This window comes from Somniosus microcephalus, chromosome 26 (genome assembly GCF_052327205.1).
Source record: "Somniosus microcephalus isolate GS21.2 chromosome 26, FLI_Smic_1.0, whole genome shotgun sequence".
Classification (NCBI taxonomy): Eukaryota; Metazoa; Chordata; class Chondrichthyes; order Squaliformes; family Somniosidae; genus Somniosus; species Somniosus microcephalus.
Window position 1 is genome coordinate 7,366,251 of NC_141012.1, and position 24,153 is coordinate 7,390,403.

Genomic DNA, 24,153 nt, shown 5'->3' on the forward strand with positions numbered 1-24,153 from the left:
AAATCGGGAAGTAGTGACACTAAGTTTGGGTTCCAAAGCCTGTATGTTGTAGGGGGCTGGGAGGACCGCAGGAGGTAAGGACCTCTGTAGGTTTGAGGTCCTGTGGCAGGGTAAGTTAGAGCCGGAAATGGCACGATGAGTCTTGATTTGAATACAGTGAGGATATATATAGTGAGGAAGAGGTGAGTCGGAGCGAGTAGAAAGTTCAAAGCCGCACTGATTATAGCCATTTCAGTAAAACAGAGAGATTAGTCTTGATGGGGTAAAAATCTCTTCTTTTTGTTGGCTGCTAAGGCCAACGTGAAATGAGTTTGTCTCAATCCAGTTCCTAGTGATATGGGCCCATATCACAAACCTGTTCCTCAGTCAGCACCATTCAGCATTAAGTTAACTATCTCACTAAGAGGGGGTCAGAGGATGAATATTGTGGGAGGTGGAAACAGTCACGCTGGTGCAGTGGGTGTTCCTCGGAGTTGGGTGGGGAGAAGGAGTTTTATGTTGCATCTAACCCAAGCTAGTTGTAACCTCAGAGAGATTAATGGTGACACTGACAGCATGAAATGCAAGATGTTCCATTCTTCAGCGCTGATATCCCTCACCTTGATAAGCAAAAACATTCACAAAGAGAAAATGAAGAGTTAAAGAGTTGTGCTGTTGGGGAACGAGGCAAGAGACGGGACACTACTGCACCACAGGGAAAGGGGAAAGAGTCCTACCACCACCATGGCTCAGTGGGCAGCACCCTCGCCTCTGAGTCAGAAGGTCGTGGATTCAAGTCCCACTCCAAGAACTTGAGCACAAAAATCTACGCTGACACTCCAGTGCAGTAATGAGGGAGTGCTGCACTGCCGGGGGTGCCGTCTTTCGGATGAGACGTTAAACCGAGTCCCTGTCAGCCCTCTCAGCTGGACGTGAAAGATCCCATGGCACTGTTTCAAAGAAAAGCAGGGGAGCTATCCCTGGTGTCCGAGCCAATCCCTTACAAAGTTGGCGGAGTACAGTTAGGCTGCATATGCCGACTCTACCAAGACAAGACGTCTATGCTGCTCTCAAATGTCTCCATTAACAGAGGCACCAGACCAGGTTAATGACCCGCCCTGCCACCAGGCATGTGGTCCAAGGCATCAGGCGACAAGAAGGGAAAGAAACTAATGAGCGTGAAATTATTTGTCTTTTTCTCTCCCCTTCTCTCCTGAAGCTGTTGCCGTGGCATAAAAACATAAGGAATAAGAGCAGGAGTCGGCCATTCGGCCCCTCGAGCCTGCTCCGCCATTCAATAGATCATGGCTAAGCTTCTACATCAACTCCACGTTCCCACACTAACCCCATATCCCTTGATTCCCTTAGTGTCTAAAAATCTGTCTATCTCAGTCATGAATATACTCAACGACTGAGCATCCACAGCCCTCTGGGGTAGAGAATTCCAAAGATTCACCACCCTCCGAGTGAAGAAATTTCTCACCTCAGTCATAAATGGCCGACTCCTTATCCTGAGACTATGCCCCCCAGTTCTAGACTCCCCAGCCAGGGGAAACAGCCTCTCAGCATCTACCCTGTCAAGCCGTCTAAGAATTCTATACATTTTAATGCAATCACCTCTCATTCTTCTAAACTCCAGAGAATATAGGCCCATTCTACTCGATCCTTCCTCATAGGACAACCTTCTCATCCCAAGAATGGGCACCAGCATCTGCTTGGGCATTACCCAAGGGGGGCGTTTTTCATGCATGAGCTGGGGAGGAGTCCCAGTGGGCTATCTGACTGTGGAGGTCTCATCCTGTGCTCACCCAATGTCCACATACACTTTTCCAGTAGAGTCATTGGACAGTGATCAGGAGGAGGAACCCTATCTGATATTTTCCCTTCCTAGCCCAGGGGGGACTGAAGCCCTCCTAGCGATTAGCATAGCTACATCAGCTAGCTCAGTACAGACCAGTGATTAGACTGAGGACACTCTGTGTGGTTGCAATCAAAAACTCCACTCGTGGTGAACTGCCTGAACTAATCCCAAAAGTTAACAGAAAAGAAAAGTTAACTTGTATTGAACCTTGGTTAGACCACACTTGGAGTAATGTGAACAGTTCTGGTCTCCATATTATAAAAAGGATATAGAGGCACTGGAGAGGGAGCAAAAAAGATTTACTAGACTTATACTAGAACTGAGAGGTTATAACTATCAGGAAAGATTGAACAGGCTGGGCACTTCTCTCTAGAAAAGAGAAGACTGAGAGGTGACCTGCTAGAGATCTTAAAAATTATGAAAGGGTTCGATAGGGTAGACGTAGAGAAGATGTTTCCACTTGTGGGGAAGAGCAATACTAGAGGCCATCAATATAAGAGAGTCACTAGTAAATCCAATCAGGAATTCAGGAGAAACTTCTTTACCCAGAGAGTGGTGAGAATGTGGAACTCGCTACCACAGGGAGTGGTTGAGGTGAATAGTATCGACGCATTTAAGGGGAAGTGAGATAAACACACGAGGGAGAAAGGAATATAAGGATAAGCTGATAGGGTGAGATAAGGAGGGGTGGGAGGGGGCTCATGTGGAGCATAAACACCGGCACGGACCAGTTGGGCCGAATGGCCTGTTTCTGTGCTGTACATTCTATGTAATACCCATTTTACACACAAAAAAAGTTTTTCCACCTTACCGCAACTTTCCCTCCTTGTCGAACTACTCACAAAATTATTTTTTCTTTTTCCTTTCTGATGCCAGGGCTCTAAGCTGGAGGATAGCAATTTGTTTTGCTGAAGCTACGTTTATTGATCAGACTATTCCAAACAACTGTCTCCTCCTATTCTAAAAGAGGCAGAGACAATGGAAAGGACATGTGGAGATCTCACTGCACTTTGTTAATCACCGGGATTATTTAGATGGGAGAATGCTGGATGATGCTGAACAGCCAGTGTTCATGTGATGAAAAGCATTTCGCTTCTCTAAATTTCTAAAGCACCCTCTTTAAAAGAACCGCAGATCATCACACTTCAGATTTGAGGTTTAATTTTCTTTTTAAAAAAAATTATTCAGTCTGGAAAAAAACTGCAGAGCCTTTCTTCAGACTGTTTGTGCACCTGCAGAATGATGATTATTGAGAAGGTAATGTGCCAACCTGCCGGTCATCGGGCGGACATGTGATCAGCGTTCTGGCTCCTGTCACTCTGCTCTTTGCTGGGGCGTGAGCAGTGATGTGGTGCATGACGTAAGAAAACTACTAGGCACTCGGTCTAAGCATCAAACAAAGCTTTAATCAACTGTTTTACAACATGGAGGTCTAGTTGTGTCCTTCACTAGTTCCTGTTAAGAATGTCCTGCGCAAGCTGGGCCCGTGCCCGAGTATTTATACTCCCCCTGGACAGCGCCACCCGCAGGCCGCTCAGTATTATTTCATAAGTCTTTCTTTCATGAATGACTGATTCATGTCAGTGCACTCTGATTTTGCGTTTGGCCTCTCTGCTGGGAGATCCCTACTGCCTGTTTGGCGTCACTCCTGACAACGTAGTCAAATTAGGAACCTGTGAGGGACGGAAGTGCGTGTGTGTCTTGGACCATTTTAATGATGCATCACCACTCGTTTTAATACCAGATACTCCATATGCAAATGTTAACTATTTCAACAATATGTATTAATCATTTTACATCTTGTAACATCGTGCTGGCCAGTATTTGACAAACCAGCATCACGATGAGGGAGAGGGGAATGTTAAGTTGCTGGTCCCATGGCATTTTTATTACTATGGAGGTTTACAGCACAGAAGGAGGCCATTCCGCTCATCGAGTCTGTGCAAGAGCCATCCAAGACTGGTCCCACTGCCCCGCTCTCTCCTGCCCTCAATTACTGCCCATCAACAAAACAGAAATAACAAAACATTCCCACGTGACGCTAACACACTGGACTAAGATTGTTAAAGCAGACGTGCCTCACAAAAAGATGGAATCTCAGCCTGCAATGAAGTCATAAGAAAGAAGGACCATCGCCAGCAGAACTGACCCTGAAGCCTTGTCACCCTGGGAATGGCTGTTACTAAGAAATTGTATAATATTTCAATAAAATGTTTAATGTTTTAAAAATTACTTTGGACCAAGTTCCTTTGTATGTTAACATTATGTGAGGAATATTTACCGACACCGGTATACATGGTTTATTTATTATAGAGAGTCGTATTGAGTAGTTACGGGTCTCTAACCTATGTTACAGCTCAGGCTTTTCCCAAAACACCTTTTATTTCTTTATACAGCTGGATGCCAGTTTGCAGAAATCTCTATAGAACCAAATCTGCATCTGTATACTCTGCTGTATATGGGTTAGCATAGCCTGGGTCTAACAGCTCACCCCGAATGGCAGAAAATCACCAACTTGAGACAGGAACCTAACACCATTAGACCATTATGCACAGGCTAAATCTGCTGTTCAGATTGTTTTGCAGATAAAAAAGTACACAGAAGCAGAAAGATTGGTGAGTCAGTGCAATAATCAAACTTATACTTTACTCAACTGGATAGGTTTAAAAACAACAACAGTGCCTGTAATTATTACAGCTTCTCTCAGCGAGTTCTTATAAACGGGCTTTGTTAGTAAGAAGAAAAGTTCATTCTTAGGAGCTCCGATTGCCCCTTTTATGTGGAGAAGCCAAACAATTAGAACGCTGAAGATCACAAAAAAGTCTCTGTTTTATAAATATAGTTTTCTTTGATCTAGAAAGAAACAAATAACTTGTATTTATATTGCATCTTCCAAAGTATCTTACGATTAAACATAGAAACATAGAAGATAGGAGCAGGAGTAGGCCATTCGGCCCCTCGAGCCTGCTCCGCCATTCAATGCGATCATGGCTGATCATCCAAATTCAGTACCCTGTCCCTGCCGTCTCCCCATATCCCTTGATCCCTTTAGCCTCAAGAAATATATCTAACTCCTTCTTGAATACATTTAATGAATTGGCCTCAACTGCCCTGTGTGGCACAGAATTCCACAGGTTCACCACTCTCTGGGTGAAGAAATTCCTCCTCATTTCTGTCCTAAATGGCTTACCCCTTATCCTTAGACTGTGACCCCTGGTTCTGGACTCCCCGACCATCGGGAACATCCTTCCTGCATCTAGTCTGTCTAGTCCTGTTAGAATTTTATAAGTTTCAATGAAATCCCCTCTCATTCTTCTAAACTCTAGCGAATATAAGCCTAATCGATCCAATCTCTACTCATACATCATTCCTGCCATCCCAGGTATCAGTCTGAAATTGTGTCCTTTATTCCACCTGAATAGGGAGATGGGGGTCTCGGTATACTGTTTCATCCAAAAGATGGCACCTCTAACAATACAGTCCTCCCTCAGTACTGCACTGATGAAGCCTTGGTGAAGATCGTCTTCAACAACCAGGATCTGGGCAGACTCACATCACCGTCAACAGTGTGTTGATGGTCCAGGCAAAGTGTCTCAACAAACAACAACAACTTGTATATTTATATAATGCCTTCAATGTAGTAAAACATCCCAAGGCGCTTCACAGGAGTTTTATAAGACAAAAAATTTGACACCGAGCCACAAAAGGATAAATTAGGGCAGGTGACCAAAAAGCTGGGTTGAAGTGGTAGATTTTAAGGATCCTCTTAAAGGAGGAAAGAGAGGTAATTAGGCAGACAGGTTTAGGCAGGGAATTCCAGAGCTTAGGGCCCAGGCAACAGAAGGCACAGCCGCCAATGGTTGAGCGATTATAATCAGGGATGCTCAAGAGGGCAGAATTAGAGGAGCGCCGATATCTCGGGGGTGGGGTGGGGTTGTGGGGCTGGAGGGGGGGTTACAGAGATAGGAAGGGGCGAGGCCATGGAGTGATTTGAAAACAAGGACGAGAATTTTGAAATTGAGGCCATGCTTAACCGGGAGCCAATGTAGGTCAGCGAGCACAGGGGGTGATGGGCGAATGGGACTTGGTGCGAGTTAGGACACTGGGCAGCCTCCTCACGTTGGTGTTCATAACATTTCAGCCAGCCCGGCTGTAACACCGGACATCTGTTGGAATTAACCTTTCTAATCATCCAGAGTAATTCACACAAGAAGCCTCTCCCTTAAAGAGACAATGGGCTGTACTTTGGCCAGACAGATGTGAATTGAGACAATAAGTAAAACCATTCAACTCTTTTAATTAAATAATTGACCAATAAGGAGACACTGGGTTGCCCCAGTGGCATCCAACAATATAATCTAACAGCAGAAGTGCCCCCTTCTTAATAAACACCCAAATCATTAAATTAAATACAGGAAACTCTTTTTTATCCGGTACCGACGGGACCGGCATGGTGCCGGTTTATCAAAAAGTCCGGATTACTGAGAGGTATAGTAAAAGGTACGAGAGCTCCGTACACAGCAACAAATCCAGGCTTCCCAACAGGTGCAGGAACCCCGGCCACAGACCAAGCATCCCTGTTGCTTAGCAACAAGTGCAGGAACCCCGGTTACACAGCCACAGATCCAGGAACGGCCACTAATATGAAGTAAAACTTACCTGAACCTACTCCTGAATTTTGCCGGTTAACAGAGATTTCCGGTTATTTAGGTGCCGGTAAATCGAGAGTTTCCTGTAAGAATATTATTCCCCTTATCGACAATACACTCCAGTCCCTGCGGTGCCCACCAGTCACGGAAGGCCTCAAGCATGCCGGTGGACACCACGTGCTTCTTCTCCAGGGCTAGCAGGGTGCAGATAAGTCTATGAAAGAAGCCAGAGAGACCTCTCCCCATAAAAACATTCTAGAGCAGATTTTCACATTGACGAGCTCTGATTGTCATGGAGCCAGTCACATGTATTGGCCACCTGTATACTAACTGCCACAGAACTAAGGTAACCTCATACAGACCACCTCATGACAGAGAGGCTGTGATTTTTAATTCAGATTTCTCACATCAAGTCACATTAACCCATCACCGGCATGCTCGCTGACCTACATTGGCTCCTGACCTTAAAGTTCTCATCCTCGTGTTCAAACCCCTTGGTGGCCTTGCCCCTCCCTATCTCTGTAAACTCCTACAACTCTCCCAAGAACTTTGCCTTCCTCCAACTCTGGCTTCTTGTGCATCCTCCCCACTTTGGAGAGGGTGCAGAGAAGATTCACCAGGATGTTACCTGGGATGGAGCGCCTCAGCTATGAAGAAAGACTAAACAGGCTGGGGTTGTTTTCCTTGGAGCAAAGAAGGCTGAGGGGGGACCTGATTGAGGTGTACAAAATGATGAGGGGCATAGATAGGGTAGACAAAGAGGAACTTTTCCCCTTAGTAGGGGGGTCAATAACAAGGGGGCATAGATTCAGGGTAAGGGGCAGGAGATTTAGAGGGGATTTGAGGAGGAACTTTTTCACCCAGAGGGTGGTTGGAATGTGGAACTCAATGCCTAAAAGGGTGGTAGAGGCAGGAACCCTCACAACATTCAAGAAGCATTTGGATGAGCACTTGAAATGCCATTGCATACAAGGCTATGGACCAAATGCTGGAAAATGGGATTAGACTGGACAGGGATGGATGGGCGGCGCAGACACGATGGGCCGAAGGGCCTCTTTCTGTGCTGTAAAACTCTATGACTCTATGACTCTATGACTTCCTTTGCCCCACCATTGGCGGCCGTGTCTTCAGCTGCCTGGGCCCTAAGCTCTGGAATTCCCTCCCTAAACCTCTCCACCTCTCTGTCCTCTTTAAGACACTCCTTAAAACCTACACCTTTGACCAAGCCTTTGGGCCATGTTCTGTCTGATAATCGCCGTGGGAACATTTTACTACATTAAAGTCTCTATATAAAGGCAAGAAATTCATCGCGGGCGGTGGCGTAAAATAAGCGATATCGGTTCAGCCGCCCGTTAAATACAGCGCCTGAATATCCAATACTGCCCGTTTAGTGCACCGCCCGAGGCGTATTTCTAGCCCAAGTTGTTGTAGTAAGGAATAAAGACAGAAACTGCTGGAAACACTCAGCTGGTCAGGCAGCATCTATGAGGAGAGAAACAGAGTTAACGTTTCAGGTCGATGACCTTTCGTCAGAACTAAAGAAAGAAAGTCTTGCATTTATCCAGCGCCTTTCACAACCTCAGGATGTCCCAAAGTGCTTTACAGCCACTGACGTACTTTTGAAGTGTAGTCACTGTTGCAAAGTAGAACTGACGAAGGGTCATTGACATGAAACGTTAATGCTGTTAATCTCTCCACAGATGCTGGCTGACCTGCTGAGTATTTCCAGCATTTTCTGTTTTTATTTCAGATTTCCAGCATCCACAGTATTTCGCTTTTGTATTGTTGTAGCAAGGAATGGTGGGTGTGAAGGCGTGTTACCTATTTACATCTCTGTATTGTTGTAGCAAGGAATGGTAGGTATAAAGGTATGACATCTCTTTAAATCTCATGACCGCTGCCCCTTTAAGGTGACCTGGTGTGAAGGTGTAACATCTCTTCAAATCTCATGGCCACTGCCACTTTAAGGTGATGTGGTGTAAAAGTGTGATATCTCTTTAAATCTCTGTATTGTTATAGCAAGGAATGGCGGGTGTGAGGGTGCGTTATCTCTTTAAATCTCCTGGCCATGGCCCCTTTAATAAGTTGACGCGATGTGAAGATGCGGTATCTCTTTAACTGTTCTGGCCATGGCCCCTTTAATAAGGTGATGTGATGTGAAGGTGCGGTATCTCTTTAAATCTCCTGGCCACGGCCCCTTTAATAAGGTGACGTGGGGGTGAAGGGTGCGGTATCTCTTTAAATCTCCTGGCCACCGCTCTACCCCTTTAAATAAGGTGACGTGTGTGCTGGGGCGGAGGGGGGGGGAGAAGAGAGAAAGTGTGAGTGACGTGCGCATCGCGTGCACGCGCACGTAAAGGAGGCTAGCCTGGTGGCGGACGCACGTACACACGCGGACGCGCACGCAGCCCGGGCCTGGGCGCACCGACCGCAGGCCGCAGCCCGCCAGCAACCCGCAGGTAAGCGCGGCTCGAGCGGGGGTCGTTCCCCCTCTCCTCCCCCTGAAGAGAACGAAACAATATTTACATATATATATTTATCTACAAAAAAGCCACCCCACTGTTTTATAAAATAACAATCGAAAAAACCCAATTCCCCTTCAGCTTTCCCCTCAGTGACCGGCGAAAAGCCGCCAGGTGCCCGGGCTTCGCTCACCCCCCATCCCCGGGCCCGCCCCGTACACTCCATTTAATTTAATAGATCTACATTCATTAATCATTTATTCTTTCTGTGTGATTTAAAAAAAAATTTGTTTCCCTCTTCTCCGTTGCGAACTTTCTGTGGTCGTGGGCAATTGGGTCCTGTTTTTAAAAAAAAATGTATATGATGTGACTAGTTGCTGTGAATATTTTAACATTTCCTTTTATTTTTTACAATTTTACTTTTTGTTTTATTTAAAGAGTTGCTCATTTTTTGTGCCCACCCTCCTCCTCCTCCTCCTCCTCCTGGTGCTCATTGAATGTGTGTGTTGTGCTGGCTGTGCCAGGCCCAGGGTTTTCCGGCAGCTTTATTTCTCTCACTGAGTCAGTCAGCCAGTCACTGGTTGTCTGACATCAGGCCAATTCCTTTTTCTAAATACAAAAGCAAACCCCGTGAGATTAACTCAGATTTAACTCTTGTTTCACTCCCCACAGATGCTGCCTGACCTGCGGAGTATTTACAGCATTTTTTGTTTCTATATTAATTCCTTTTTCTAATATTTTTTCAGATGGTGGGGGGGTTAAAATATATATTTTGCCCAAAGATCACCCTCTTATCTTCTCCCCCTGCCTGTGAGGTTGACTTCTAATACTGGCAGAGCAGCTCGCTGATTTCTGATGTGGAGTTTGTGCTGATGCGCCAAATTAAAACCTACAAACTCTTATCACCAGTTCTTTCTGATAAGCTTTTAAAGACCTTCGCGGAACATTGTTACTATGAATGAGGATGTTTACATTGTGATGATTTTTCTTCCCCCCCCCCCCCCCCCCTAAAAATCCTGCTTTGTTTAATCGCCCTCGCTCGCAGTGAGTCAGAAGATGTTGAATCTGAATAAAGGTTATTGTTTGCCCAGCGATTGGTAGGGGGTGATTGTATTGTGAGGAGCGGTAATGTAAACTGGGCATGTTCTCACTGGAAAAGAGAAGGCTGAGAGGTGACATGATTGCTGTTTTTTAGGATTCTAAAGGGTCTAGATAATCCGTGATATGCCATTTCACCTTGTCCAGAATATTCGAAGCAGAGGACACGGCTGCGCTTGAAGGGCGGGCGGTGGGGGGGGTAAATTCAAAATGAATCTGCGGAAACAATATTTCAGTGAGCGAGTGGTCAGCCTGTGGAGCAGGCTCCCAAGGGAGACGATGGAAGCAGTCAGTATTGATTCAAATGCAAATTAGATAGATTTCTTTTGGAAAATAACATTTTGGGATCCAGTATGAGTAATTTGAGGCATGATGTGTGGGAGGTGTAGCATGCTTGGGACTTTGGGCCTCAGTGGTAGCACTCTCGCCTGTGGGTTCAAGTCCCACTCCAGAGACTTAAACATAAAATCTAGGCTGACACTCTCAGTACAGTACTGAGGGAGTGCTGCACTGTCGGAGGTACCGACTTTTGAATGAGACATTAAATCAAAACCCCGTCTGACACCTCAGATGGACGTAAAAGATCCCATGGCACTGTGAAAAGAAGAGCGGGGGAGTTATCCCCGGTACCCTGGCCAATATTTATCACTCAGCCAACATTACTAAAATAGTTTATTATCACTTTGCTGTTTGTGGGAGCTTGCTGAGTGCAAATTGGCTGCCTCAAATTGTTTTTCTACATTACAACAGTGACTACACTTCAAAAGTACTTTATTGGCTGTAAAGCGCTGTGAGATGCCCTGAGGTTGTGAAAGGTGCTATATAAATGCAAGACTATCTTTCTGTGGTTCCCAAAGCTCTCCATAACTGCTTTTCCTTGCGTCGCGATTGATTGCTGTGAATAGTCAACAACTCCATGCGACTACCAGGATGGTAGAAGGCGTACTAGATGGATTTTGGTCTTTTTTTGTTTAGCAGTTCTTATGATCCTACATTCCTATTGAGCGTTGCATGTTCTTGATTTATTGTAAGCTTGATCAGGGGTTTGTAACTCATTCCTACTGTTCAAATGCTGTGTGGAAAATCAATGATATAAAATATAGGTCACAGACTCTGAGTGAGGGCACAGATGCCATGGTCTGATCTTGGTGAGGAAACAGAATGGAAATGTTCTTTTCTCTCCCAGGCATAATGAGGTAAGGTTCATTTGCCCTTCTAGCACAATTCTTTGTTTGCTTGCAGAGTGTGGGGTGGGCAGAGAATGGGGTGCCAGTCAGCTGCCCACTATTTCTTTCAAGGTAGTGTATAGTATGGGGTAAAATAGTAACTTGATGTATGGTATTGTGCCTGTGGTGGTTAAGGTTGTCAATTCTGGCTGGACCTATTCTGGGAGGTTTTATCGTACGACCTCCAACTGCCCTGCCGCCACGCTCCAGCCATTAGTTACCCTAACTCTTTGTTACCTGACTGGATGATTCTTGACTGTTGGTCAAACAGCCTTTTTCCCATCTCTGATATTTTTATAACTAATATGCAAAAGTCTTTGAAGATAATAGGGAAAGAAACCACAATTGTTTTTAATGCCCCTATGATATTTCTCCTGGGCTGCTCGCAGTCGTGTGTGCGAGATTAATCTTTACTTCCTGGAGATTCTTGGACTAACCTAGAGGGTATGCAGCCCTATTGGTGGTGGAATACAAGAGCTATTTCACCAGTGTGCGCACTTCAGTACAGGAAGCTTTTTTTATCCGGGACCGGCGTGGTGCCGGTTGATCAAGAAGTCCGGATTACAGAGAGGTATACTTACCAAGGTACGAGAGTCCCGTACACAGCCACAGGTGCAGGAGCCCCGGTTACACGGCACTTGTGCAGGAGTCCCGGTTACATGGCCACAGATCCAGGAGTCCCTGTTGCACGGCCACAGGTGCAGGAGCCCCGGTTACACGGCACTTGTGCAGGAGTCCCGGTTACATGGCCACAGATCCAGGAGTCCCTGTTGCACGGCCACAGGTGCAGGAGCCCCGGTTACACGGCCACAGATCCTGAAACCCCGGTTACATGGCCACTAATATATAGTAAAACTTACCTGAACCTACTCCTGAATTTTGCCGGTTAAGAGAGAGTTTCCTGTACTGGGGGCTCGATGTAGTGTTCCATATGTATCTGCGTAATGTGAACCCATGTTCACTGGTATTTGAAGCGACAAACATGTTTATGGATGGTACATGTGCTGAGCTAGATTTCAGAAGAGCTGATGCTAACTCCACTCATGGTTTAGTAGATATATACACTGCCCCAGTGCATTATTGAATCATACAGACCAGGCATATTCCAGATTCAATCCCCGCATCTGCTCAGTTTACTGGTCTTGGCTGGGACGGTAATAGGGTTGCTGCACTTTGACCTCAGTGACCCTGCACAGCGCTGATTAGTGAGCAGGACTTGGCCAGGATAAGATACGGGCAGCAGAGTTTTGGATGGGCTGAGGTTATTTCGGTCACACACTTGTGACCAGTGTTCCCTGTAAGCTGCGCTTTGTTCTGCGTGGCCTGTTTCTTTTAATGCACGGTCCCTTTAAATTTCTGCGCATGCGCGGTATTTACAATGTAAAAGCCGGTGAGCGGCCTGTGCGGGACTTTTCAGATTACGGTGTGACCGCGTGTGCGGAACATTGCTTGTGACCCGTTCCTGCATGATTCATTTATCGCAGATGGGAAATTTATTTGTTACAGATTGTTGTTTTGTTCAGTAGTGGGCTTCAAGGTGTACATATTATGGCAAGTGTACTATGTCAGTGACATTTTAGCAATCACTGGCGCAGTTAAAAATCCTGATTTTCCGTTTTTTTTCTTTTCCGAGTTGGTTGATCCCATCTTGGGCAACAGTGTGGGCACTACATTTGGCATCAATGCTCCAGGGCTAGGGAGGAGAAAAATCCGTGGGGATACCTGCTCCCAATCATTAACCAGCTCTGTTGAAAGTGTGCTTGTGTACATGGGCTGAGGCCAGGATCAGGTTGTCTGTGATACCCCTATGGTTCAATAGTCTGACTCTCAGTGCTCGGACTTGAATAATGCAGTTCCTTCGTCCGCATTAGGTCTGACATGTGGAAACCTGTCGCTCTGTTTCAGTGTCCAATTTAAACTACTGAAACATTACCATCCACTAGTACTGTTTCTATGTGTCCAATATGGATTGAATACTTTCTTCCCATAGGGATTTATCTCACTTACCTAATTACAGAAAACTTAGTTGTAAGTTGATAGAGCAAAGATACAGAAAGTACATTACCACCATTCTCCTGCCCACAGCGCTAGCATACACCACAGCCAGTACAGTGGTGTTCTAGTCTTGGTCTATATTCCCCCCTCCCTCCCCACCCTGCAGTTTCTAGATAGTACAGGAATTTCTGGCATGTAAGACCTGTTTTTGATGAGATAACCTTCGAATCATCCTCTGGTATCTGTTTGCACAAATGTAAATTCCGTTAAACCAGAGTTTATTGATGTTAAGAAGGGATAGAATCATCATTCTGCAATCTGCACTGAAAGTCTGCACCGCCACCAGAGGCAGCTAGTAAGCTTGAAACTTAATGCATAGCCCATACTACTCTGGCTCAAAATACAATGGCTTGCACGATGGCAAATTAATCTGAATATTGGTCACCAGATTTATATTCTGCGTTTTGTTATTGGATATTACTTTAACTTCTTTGTTCACTTGCGATTCATTCCTTGGTATTTGCTATTATATAGACATTACAGATCTCTAGAACCTTTTGAAAAGTGGCCTTCCCACATCTTTCACCGAAAAGCCTTCCATTCAACCATGCTTTCCTTTCCCACTTGATGTCCACAATTTTCTTCCACCTTGCAGAGTGCTTGGAGATATTTGTCTTTGTGAGCTGGCACTGTAGAAATGCAAGTTGTTGAGGGACCAGAATCTCGGGCCTACTTGTGGCTTCTTCACAAATAGACAGAAGTAAATATTTTTAAATGGTTTTATGCCTCCTGGAGCCTCTGAGCATCGGGTGAGAGGTCGCGGTTCGACCGTGTTTGACAGAGTTTCGAATGACCAGAAGACATTGTGCTTGTGGTTTGCGGTGTCGCAGTTGCTCCAGATCTCACTTTGCTGCCTTGCATTTTCACACCCAAGTTATTCTGAGTTCATGCGGCAGCATGGTTTCTGTTCCTAGCTGCATTGTTCTGCAGTGCAGTAATGCAGCTTGGTCAGAAGCACTACAATTCAGAAACAAGTTGTACAGCCACTCCAGGTGATTATTTACTCTGGTTACACTCCAGATATGTAAAGAAGCAAATTTTGGAAAGGATGTGCTTCTATCGCAGTCAGTGGAACAGAATATCCGGAGCTGTGTGTAACAGGCTGCTGATCCGGTACCGCCTGATTTGATCCATCGCCCGAGACAAATTTCTAGGCCTAAGTCTGTATGTCACTCCTTTTTTAAAAAAACCTGAAGTGATGAAGGATTAATTTACTTGGTTAATACGTACACTGGCCACTGTGGCACTGAGCCATATACTGTACTGACCAGTCCGGTGTCGGGTTCAATCGCAGGCCTGTGCTGTGTTGGCTGATCTCGGCTATGATAGCAATTGACGCGTTACAGTTGATCTCATTCCCTTGGCTTAGAAAGGGGAAAATCAGCCAGAGTTCATCCTCGTGATCCACTACGCAGTGACACCTGCTAATAAAAGAGTTCAAGCTATCAGAGAGCTGCAGGTGCTCTTGTAAATGTAGCCCAGTGTGTGTTAGCACCCTCGGGGGGGGAGGAGGGGAGAAAGTTGGATTTTTTAAAAATCCAGTTAATCATTCTTTATGAAATTCAAACTGTCCTATCTTTTTTGGCATGTTTTTATGTTCTTCTGGCCTTTTAGAAAGTCATTTTTAACATTTACAAGTTTTTTGCAGAGTTTGAGGAAACCACATTTTCACCGACGGTAGAAATTTATTTGGTGGGGGTACTTTAAAGGAGGTTCTTGGTGACAAAATGACAGTGCCTGCTACTGTATTTAGATAACCGTGGTCATCTAGATTTTTTAATGTAAAGAAAGACTTGCATTTATATAGCGACTTCCATGACCTCGGGACATCCCAAAGCGCTTTATAGCTAATTAAGCAGTTTTGAAGTGTATTCACTGTTGTAATGTAGAAAACACGGCAGCCAATCTGCAGAGCAATATCCCATCGAAATGTGATAATGACCAGATAATCTGTTTTTAGTGATAATGGTTGAGGGATAAATATTGGCTAGGACACCGGGGAGAACTCCCCTGCTCGTCTTTGAAATAGTGCCATGGGATCTTTTACGTCCACCTGAGAGGGCAGACGGGGCCTCGGTTTAACGTCTCATCTGAAAAGATGGCACCTCTGACAGTGCAGCACTGAAGTGTCAGCCTAGATTATGGGCTGAGGTCTCTGGAGTGGGACTTGAACCCACAATCTTCTGGCTCAGGTGAGAGTGCTACCCACTAAGCCACGGCTAACACCTGTATTAATGTTGAATATTTAGGTACTAGTCATTGAATGGATTTTGTAATGTACTGTAGAGGCTTGTTATAGATGGATTCAACACTGAGGCACTGTAGCACAAAAAGCAACTTGCAGTTATATAATGCCTTTAATGTAAAACAGGGTCCCAAAGTGATTCACAGAGGTGTAAGGAGAAGGAAGTAGAAAGGTTTAGGGAAGCAATGTTGGTGTGGGGGGCCTAGGTAGCTGAAGACACGGCCACCAATCGTGGGGGCGAAAAGAGGGGTGGGTGGGGTGGAGCGAGTGCATAAGAGGCTGAAGCCAAGGAATGGAGAGTTCGGGGTGGTTGTACAGCTAGAGGAGGTTACAGAGATAAGCCGTGGAGGGATTTGAACACCAGTATGAGAATTTTAAATGTAAGGCAATGGGGTACTGGGAGTCAGTATTGGTCAGTAAGCACGGTCGTGATAGGCAAGCCGGACTTTTTGTGGGATTGGATACAGGCAGCAGAGCTTTGGATGAACTGAGTTTACAGAACGCGGCATGAATCTGGTGGGTCAGAACATCGAACTGGACCTAGTGTTGTGCTTTATTATTGTCTTGTCAGATAGTTTATGAAGTAGTGGAGGGCTGAGGTGATTACAGGTGCTTGTGTGCATGAATGTCCCGAGTTTCTTGAGCAGCATGTCCGGGTGAGCAGCAAGGTTTGTAACTTGATGCTGGACAGCAATGAATATGTGATTGATTAATTATAGGATCCTCATAACTGCAGAAATACCTCTGTACTCTGCAGTACAGTACAATTGGCTGGTTCTGCAGGGGTCTGTGAGTGGGCATGTTGCAAGGGTATGTAAGTGGATAGGTTATTAAGTTTTGCAAATGTATAGTTTGGCAAGGTATTGACTGCAAGAAGTTGTGCATTTATCTCGGAAAGCGCTTTACACACAGTGAAGTGCAGTGACTTGTTATATAGGTAAACGCATGACCTAAAAAGATCAGCCATATAAATCACAAAATGCGTTACTTTTTTTTTCCTCTGGGACTGGCCTGATGTCAATTTCCATCTTCAGTGTCGAGAAGGGCAGGAGTTTCTGCTCGGATGTGCTGTTTTTTTTCAGCACAATTCGCGTGAAATCGACTGAGCCAGCAAAGATTGAGTAATTTCAAGTGCAAATTAAGTTCGGCGCAACTTGGGTTTCCATGATCTCTTGCGCTAGTTTAAAGAACATTGCGTTAAAAGCTGGTCCCGCCGACAAAACTGGCCACACCTCCAGATCGAATTAATCACCATGGCTAATTGTGCTCATTTGCGGGCCTTCGAGGAGGCTCTAAAAAATTCAGCTTTTTTTTTTTTAAGTGCAAGGGCACTAATTTTTAAAAGCTTTTATTTATTTTTTGAATGTAGTAAGAAACTGACTACTGTACACCAATGTAACGAGCAAATGGTTCTGTATAGCTTTTAAGTCATTTTCAGTCATTTTAAAATCGGGTTACTCACAGGTGATGGCCGAGAGACACCCTGATTGAAAATACTTACTTTTGTGATAAACCCATTTTCAGCTCTATTACTCAAACTGCCAATTAATTTGTACTTGGAAATTACTCAATCTTTTGTACTGGTTCAGGCGAATTGTGCTTGAAATACCAGCGCAACCGAGCAGAAACTCCTGCCCTCCTTGACACTGAAGATGGAAATTGACATCAGGCCAGTCCCAAAGAGGAAAAAAACAATGTTACCACTCTTGCATATATCAAGGAATATTTTTAATGCAAATTAAAAGAAAAAAAAAGTTACATTCTAAAAACGCTGCCCGATTGCGCCGGTTCATGGCAGGTGTTACGTTTGGCGATCTGCAAATAAGTTTGAGCGGAAACTTGAGGGAAAAAGAACACACCTCAAAAACTAGCGTGCCCGGATCGCCGATTGCGCTCAAAGCGGAAACTCTTGGCTCCCTGCAGTCGGTAGCCAGAGATGGTTGTGGATTAGCTGGAAGCAGGTTACTTTACTGAAAGCTTGTTTATTCAAAACAGAGCAGTGTGGATGATTGACTGTCATGGGTTATCACAGAGCGTCTGAATCTCTCCAGTAAAAGAGCGCACTGGGGCAATTTAGGGTTTGACTGTGCGGTTGTGTCGACATATTGTGACATGCCAGAATAGTTTGAAGTGTCAGCACTGCCTAGCAGCAGTGGGTGATTGATCTGCACTTTGTATTGTCTTCCTCACAGCCTGCTTTGGAGCTGGATGGAGCGGGTTTTGAAGAGAAATGACTGACCAGGAGAACAACAATAACATATCCAGCAACCCCTTTGCAGCTCTCTTCAGTTCTGTGGCCGATGCCAAGCAATTTGCCTCCGTCCAGAAACAGCAGTCCCTGACGGGGCCACAAGGTAAGCATACTTCCGAGCTTCCTCGGCTGTCTGCTTCCCAGTTACTAGCCGGTCGTTGATGGCAAGTTTTGCAAACACTAGGGTATCTCCTCCTTGCTAGTGAGCCTCCCTTTTTTTACCATCCTGGGGTATGTTAAGAAAGTAGGACTAGAACAACAGCCTTGAAAAATGCAGCAAGCGAGTAGGTTGCATAGCGGTTTGCATTTTAGGTGTTTGCTGTGAAGGTGTTTCATGTGAATGCCTGCACCAGGTGAGGTTCCAACATGTTTTAAATAGGACTTTGTTGAGATTTAAATTTTGCGAATCTGTCTTTAGTCTAAAATCTAAACATTGATTGGCAGTGTTTTTTAATTTCTCTAACAAAGGTGCTTTCATAGCACAGTACAGCACAGAAGGAGGCCATTCGGCCCATCGAGTCTGCGCCGGCTCTTTCAAAGAGCGATCCTGTTAGCCCCGCTCTTTTCCCATAGCCCTGCAATTGTTTTCTCCAAGTATTTATCTAATTCCCTTTTGAAAGCTACTATTGAATCTGTATCCACTGCCCTATCAGGCAGCGCATTCCAAATCCTAACCACTCGTTGCGTAAGAAAAGTTTGTTTCAGGGATCTGGGTAACTGTGGCTAGTCAGCATATATTGCCCATTCCGTGCAGCATCAATCACAGTGATTGTAGACCAGACTGGGTAGTGAACCAGTTGCATTTTTATAACAATCTGGTAGCTTTCCTGGTTACTTTCACTGGTACCAGCCTAAAATTACTAGATTTAAAAAAAGACACATTTCACAACTGGAATTTGAACTTCTGACCTCTGGCACCATACCCTCTACACTGCTGTAACTGTGGGGTCATTCGTTATCCTTTATCAGAGCCGACAGGCTGGGGATGCTCCATTTGCAACTCTTGAGAATGCAATCTTTATATTCGAGGGCACTGTCAACAGCGGGAAGAACGTGCGTCAGCTTTGGCTCTCTCCTAATGTAAAATGAATAATGGGAGACACTAAATATCACTGCCCCCATCTCCACGTTAAGTGACTGTCATTTTCAATTGTTTTAATTTAACTTCCTCATGTTGGCAAATTCTTGTTCACACATCCCCCTATTGTCAGCAGCATTCAGTGTTCAAAAGCGTTGCTGTAACACATCGTTTAAGAGATTCCAAAGATGCATACTCTTTAATCTAATGAAACCTCACGTGTTTCGCAGTACTAAGATTATTCTCACTGATTTGCAATGTGGTGATGAGGAAGCTGTGTTTCAGATGGACCAAAGCGAAATTCTACCCTAGTCTCTGGGTTACGACAGTTTAGCTCAGCGCTTCTGATTGTTGAAGAAATCCAAACCATTCTCCTAGCCTATTGATAGGTAAGGGTACATACCAGTCGAGTAAACTTCAAAGTTTGCATGGTTATAGCATGTGGAATTTTAAATATAATTTGTGGAGTCGGGGAGCTTATAATGAGGAGTATGACTAGAGAGAGAAGTCTTTACACAACTGAGAAAGGGAGAGGAGCCCTGTTAGCTCTGATAAGCACAGGAAGATTGTTTATGAATGCCCTTATCAGCAAGGAATAGTTTACTGAGGAATGTGGTGCAAGGATGTAAGAAGAGCTGTACCTGTCCCTTCAGAAAGGTACGATAGAGGAAGACTTCCAGCTTCTGCAGCGCAGCGGTTGAATGTTTGAGACGGTGGTTTTCCATGGGACAGATCATCATTGTGGAAGAGAAATCCTGGAAAAAGCAGAAAGAGATCTTGAGGAAATCGAAGGATCTGATCTACTCCCTAAAGTTCAGCCTTTGTTAGGAGTTTGGTCTTGTTCCTTGTCTGTTGTACTTGTTATGCTGAAGATCAAGCAGAAGATTAGTAGCTATTTGAGGAAATGGCTCGGGATGCCTAGAAATTTGACTAATATTACTATATACGGCACAAAGATAAAGCTGCAGTTATTTGCTTCATTATTGGCAGAGCTCAGGGTTGGTAAGGTGCAGTTGGGATCTATGCCCAAGAAATCCCAAGACCCAGTGACATGTAACAAAGTGCCTGTATTATGATCTGGCAGGAAATAGGGTATATGGGTAGCTATAGAAAGAGCAGTCAAGTGCAATACATGGGGTGATTGTGGGAGCAGAAGTTGTTGATACAGGAGATATGTGAACAATTTTAGAAAGTAGAAGTAAATGGGAGAAGAAAGGGCAAGGTGGATGAGAGGGGCTCAGATGATTTAGCAAAACACACAAGTTGGGATGGAATAGAGGATGTGAAGCTTTCCTGGCTGAACGTCTGAGGCAAGTCAGGATTTACTTAAAACGTACTAGCTATATTTCTGAACCTATCCATGTAGGGTTGAGTAATCTTGGATGAGACTCCTATGACTAGGGGACCACTCAGCCACATTTTTTGAGGGCTTGCCCTATTCCTCTACGATGTTGTCATGCACCTGAGGCACAACTAAAGTTTGAATGTAATGATTGGTAGCTACGGGGTGTAAAAGTTCCTGTAAAGGGAAACAAATTTGTATCTGTAGGAGGGAAGAGGAAGTAAGCCCTCTGGGGTGAGGCTACAACTATGCCTGACCTTGTGCTCACCGGGCATCCGCGTGCACAGTTTCTAGAAGGGGTCACCTGAGCAGGAATTGAGAGCCGGACTCTGACTGCTTTTTCCTCTCCACAACCACGAGTGCCACGGCCAATTGTAGCACCGAACCATCTGCCCAGGCGGAGATCAGCTAGCCCAGCACAGCAACAAACTTGGGAAAGGTTTAAACCGTCATTTGAGCCTCGTCTGTTTTATCTTGCTGTGAGCTCCCAGTCTTTGTGTGATTGTGTAAGTTCTTTGTGTTACACTCCAGAGTGTCCAGTATCTACAGAAGAAGGTTATGACAGTGAAGATTCGGACATCAGCAGTATTGAGAGCATCGACAATGACTCGATTACAGACGCCAATCGTGCATTCCGCTCTCAAAAGGAAATATGTGAACAGCTCAACATCAATCACATGCTTCAGCGCATCTTTCTTATTACACTCGATAACAGTGAGTATCCAGCATGTTTGTTTTTTTTGTTATAAATATTACGCTCCTCGAGGTGAGGGATGTTAGTGCCGACGAATGGAACAATTTCAATTTCACGCATCAGTGGCAGTACCAGACATTATTAGGCTAGGTATATCGTGGGTTAGATCCAGAGTAACGCTCCTCCACTCTGCCCCAGCAATGTGCTTCAGCTCCAATCCTCAGGCGAGCATCCACTACTGCACCGGTGTGTTATTTTCCATTTCTGACACCAGCCATTATGAGCTCTCGCTGAGCGAGGCTGCTGGTTTAGTGGCGAGTTAGGGACACTTTTGTGCTGTGCACCCGTGACCACTAGGACCAGTATGTTTTGAAGGTTGAGTAGTTTGCGATCCTGAAGCCCTAAATAAATTCCTTGCTGTGCAGAAGTTCTCCCGCTGTGTTTTGACTTTGAAGTGTCAGCCCTGGCTCAGTGGGCAGCACCCTCGCCTCGGAGTCAGAAGGTTGTGGGTTCAAGTCCCGCTCCAGAGACTTGAGCACAAAAATCTAGCCTGACACTCCCAGTGCAGTGCTGAGGGAGGTGCTGTCTTTCAGATGAGATGCTAAACCAACCATCTGCCCCCTCAGGTGGTTTAAAAGATCCCATGGCATTATTTTGAAGAAGAACAGGGGAGTTCTCCCTGCTGCCCTGGCCAATATTTATCGCTCGGTCAGCATCACTAACAGATTGTCTGGTCATTATCACATTGTGGGAGCTTGCTATGCACAAATTGGCTGCCGCATTTCCTATATTACAACAGTGACTGCACTTCAGAAGTACATCATTGGCTGTAAAGTGCTTTGGGGGCGTCCGGTGGTCGTGAAAGGTGCTATAGAAATGCAAGTCTTTTCTTTCTTCCTGTCTTGGTTCTCCAGCTTATGAACTGGGTTTTGGTTTAATGGCTTATTTCGTTATTTTCTTCACTAATCCGAAAGGATATATATCTGCTTGTCACCTTGTTCCTCGGCACTGGGGTGACTATTGCTGTCAATACCTAGTTCAGGGCCAATGTCTTGCAGCATATCTATAATGATACCAGATATCGAGATCACTCATTCAGAAAGAGCACCTTATGCCGCAGGAATGCTAAACAGAAATGGGAAAACTGTATATAAATCAGTCTAAAATTAAAAACAAAATGCTGGAAATATTCAGCAGATCAGGCAGCATCTTGGAGAGAGGAACAGAGTTAACGTTTCAGGTCGTTGACCTTTCAGTAGAACAGTAAATGAGTCTGTCTGGCTTAGTCTAATCTCAGTTTAAAAATAAAAATTTGAGACATGCCATACGGTAAGTATAGCATCCTTGGCTTGGACCCAAGCTCTCCACCACTGGACTTTCCGCAGGTCACGCTGGCTCTGTTGTTTACTAATTGATAGAGATTGAGTGCTATGATTAGTCAAAGTTCCATTATCTGTGCATCACGTGACTACCAGGATGGGAGATGGCGAACTAGATGGACCATGGTCATTTTTCATCTAGCAATTCCCATCTTCCTTAGAAGATTGGGGAAGTGCAGCACTGCAGCTTTTAAAAGTATATATTTCTTTTAAAATATATATTTAATAAAAATTCATCCAGATGAGCAAAAGAGATTCTTTCCAAAGTCTGAAGCAGTTTGTTACCTTTTTAGTGTTGCGCTTGACCTGCCTATTCCATCCTGCGAATGCTCATTTTTATTACTGTAATTTTTTTACTACTTCCTCCTTCTCCCCTGTGCACTTAAACTGTAGCAATTATGTTTGCCTAAGTCGACTCTACAAGGTCTGTAGCTCAGCTCAGACTTCTGATGAATGACATTCATATATTGAGGTATTCTGGATGGTGTTTGTAGGTGACCCCAATCTGAAGGGAGGGAATGGGATTCCACCACGCTGTGTTTTCTTGGAGGATATGGCCACAGACCTGGATGGACAGGACTGGCTTGACATGAACAACGTGGAACAGGTATTAATGTTTTCAAACGGCTGAAGTCCTTTTTATTGCCTGGGAGATATGGTTTTTAATTTCTGTGTTAAAGTTGGGGTACCCAAATGGATTACGACTCTGTAGTGTAGTACAGGAAACTCTCTTTTAACCGGCACCTAATATCTGGAAATCTCTCTTAACCGGCAAAATTCAGGAGTAGGTTCAGGTAAGTTTTACTGTGTATCAGTGGCCGTGCAACCGGGGTTCCTGCACCTGTGGCCGTGCAACCGGGGTTCCTGCACCTGTGGCCGTGCAACCGGGGTTCCTGCACCTGTGGCCGTGCAACCGGGGTTCCTGCACCTGTGGCCGTGCAACCGGGGTTCCTGCACCTGTGGCCGTGCAACCGGGGTTCCTGCACCTGTGGCCGTGCAACCGGGGTTCCTGCACCTGTGGCCGTGCAACCGGGGTTCCTGCACCTGTGGCCGTGCAACCGGGGTTCCTGCACCTGTGGCCGTGCAACCGGGGTTCCTGCACCTGTGGCCGTGCAACCGGGGTTCCTGCACCTGTGGCCGTGCAACCGGGGTTCCTGCACCTGTGGCCGTGCAACCGGGCTCTCGTACATTGGTAAGTATACCTCCCTGTAATCCGGACTTTTTGATCAACCGACACCACGCCGATCCTGTAAGTGCCGGATAAAAGAGTTTCCTGTATTAAGCCATACAGCCCAGAAGGACGCAGGCTTGTAGCACCTAAACATCTGGACTTAATTAGCTGATCGGGGCTGGGTAAGAGGGTGGGGGAAGAAGGCTTGATGGACCAGCTGGTATATTCCTGTCCGTCAATTATGTATGTTCGTATCTCAGTCAGTCCAGCAGCAGGAGCACTGCAATTTGCCTTGGAGCCCCTGGGTATGAGGGAGAAATCGTAAGCTCCCTACTCCTGACGTCCAGTCACCTCTCTTGGAAAGTCAGCTGAGCACAGGATCTGATTTAGCTGTGAGGTTTTCCATGGGCAAATAGCCTGCTAATATTCGTGCTCTCATGACTAATGGCATGGCAACTCACCGAGTATCAGAGGGTGCCCTTTACCTGTGGAACCATATCTCAGCATGAATCAAGTCCTTGGAGAAAATTGGGCAAAATGAAAACCAATTGGGTATCACTCTTGCATCATATGAATCCTTAAACTGGACAAAATGCTGGTTGTAAGAAAGTATAAATTATTGCTTATGTAGTGATTCACTGTCTCAGTTATTTACTGGTCTTG

General features: G+C 45.2%; 2 protein-coding genes across 3 annotated transcripts in view; both read left to right on the forward strand.

The window, feature by feature from the left end:
- nherf4b (NHERF family PDZ scaffold protein 4b) overlaps nt 1-4,072 on the forward strand; it is a 62,213-nt gene extending 58,141 nt beyond the window's left edge. The window contains 1 exon segment of the mRNA XM_085967736.1: nt 2,717-4,072. Coding sequence (XP_085823862.1) covers nt 2,717-2,752 — 36 coding nt within the window. The 3' untranslated portion in view covers nt 2,753-4,072.
- Nucleotides 4,073-8,807: 4,735 nt separating this feature from the next.
- Nucleotides 8,808-24,153, forward strand: part of ube4a (ubiquitination factor E4A (UFD2 homolog, yeast)) — a 56,603-nt gene continuing 41,257 nt past the window's right edge. The window contains exons 1-4 of one of the 2 annotated variants that reach the window (XM_085967738.1): nt 8,808-8,948; nt 17,768-17,929; nt 20,778-20,960; nt 22,814-22,926. In XM_085967738.1, the coding sequence (XP_085823864.1) occupies nt 17,806-17,929; nt 20,778-20,960; nt 22,814-22,926 (420 nt within the window). In that variant the 5' untranslated portion in view covers nt 8,808-8,948; nt 17,768-17,805. The remainder of the gene's footprint in view (nt 8,949-17,767; nt 17,930-20,777; nt 20,961-22,813; nt 22,927-24,153) is intronic. The other variant, XM_085967737.1, reaches the window with a different exon arrangement.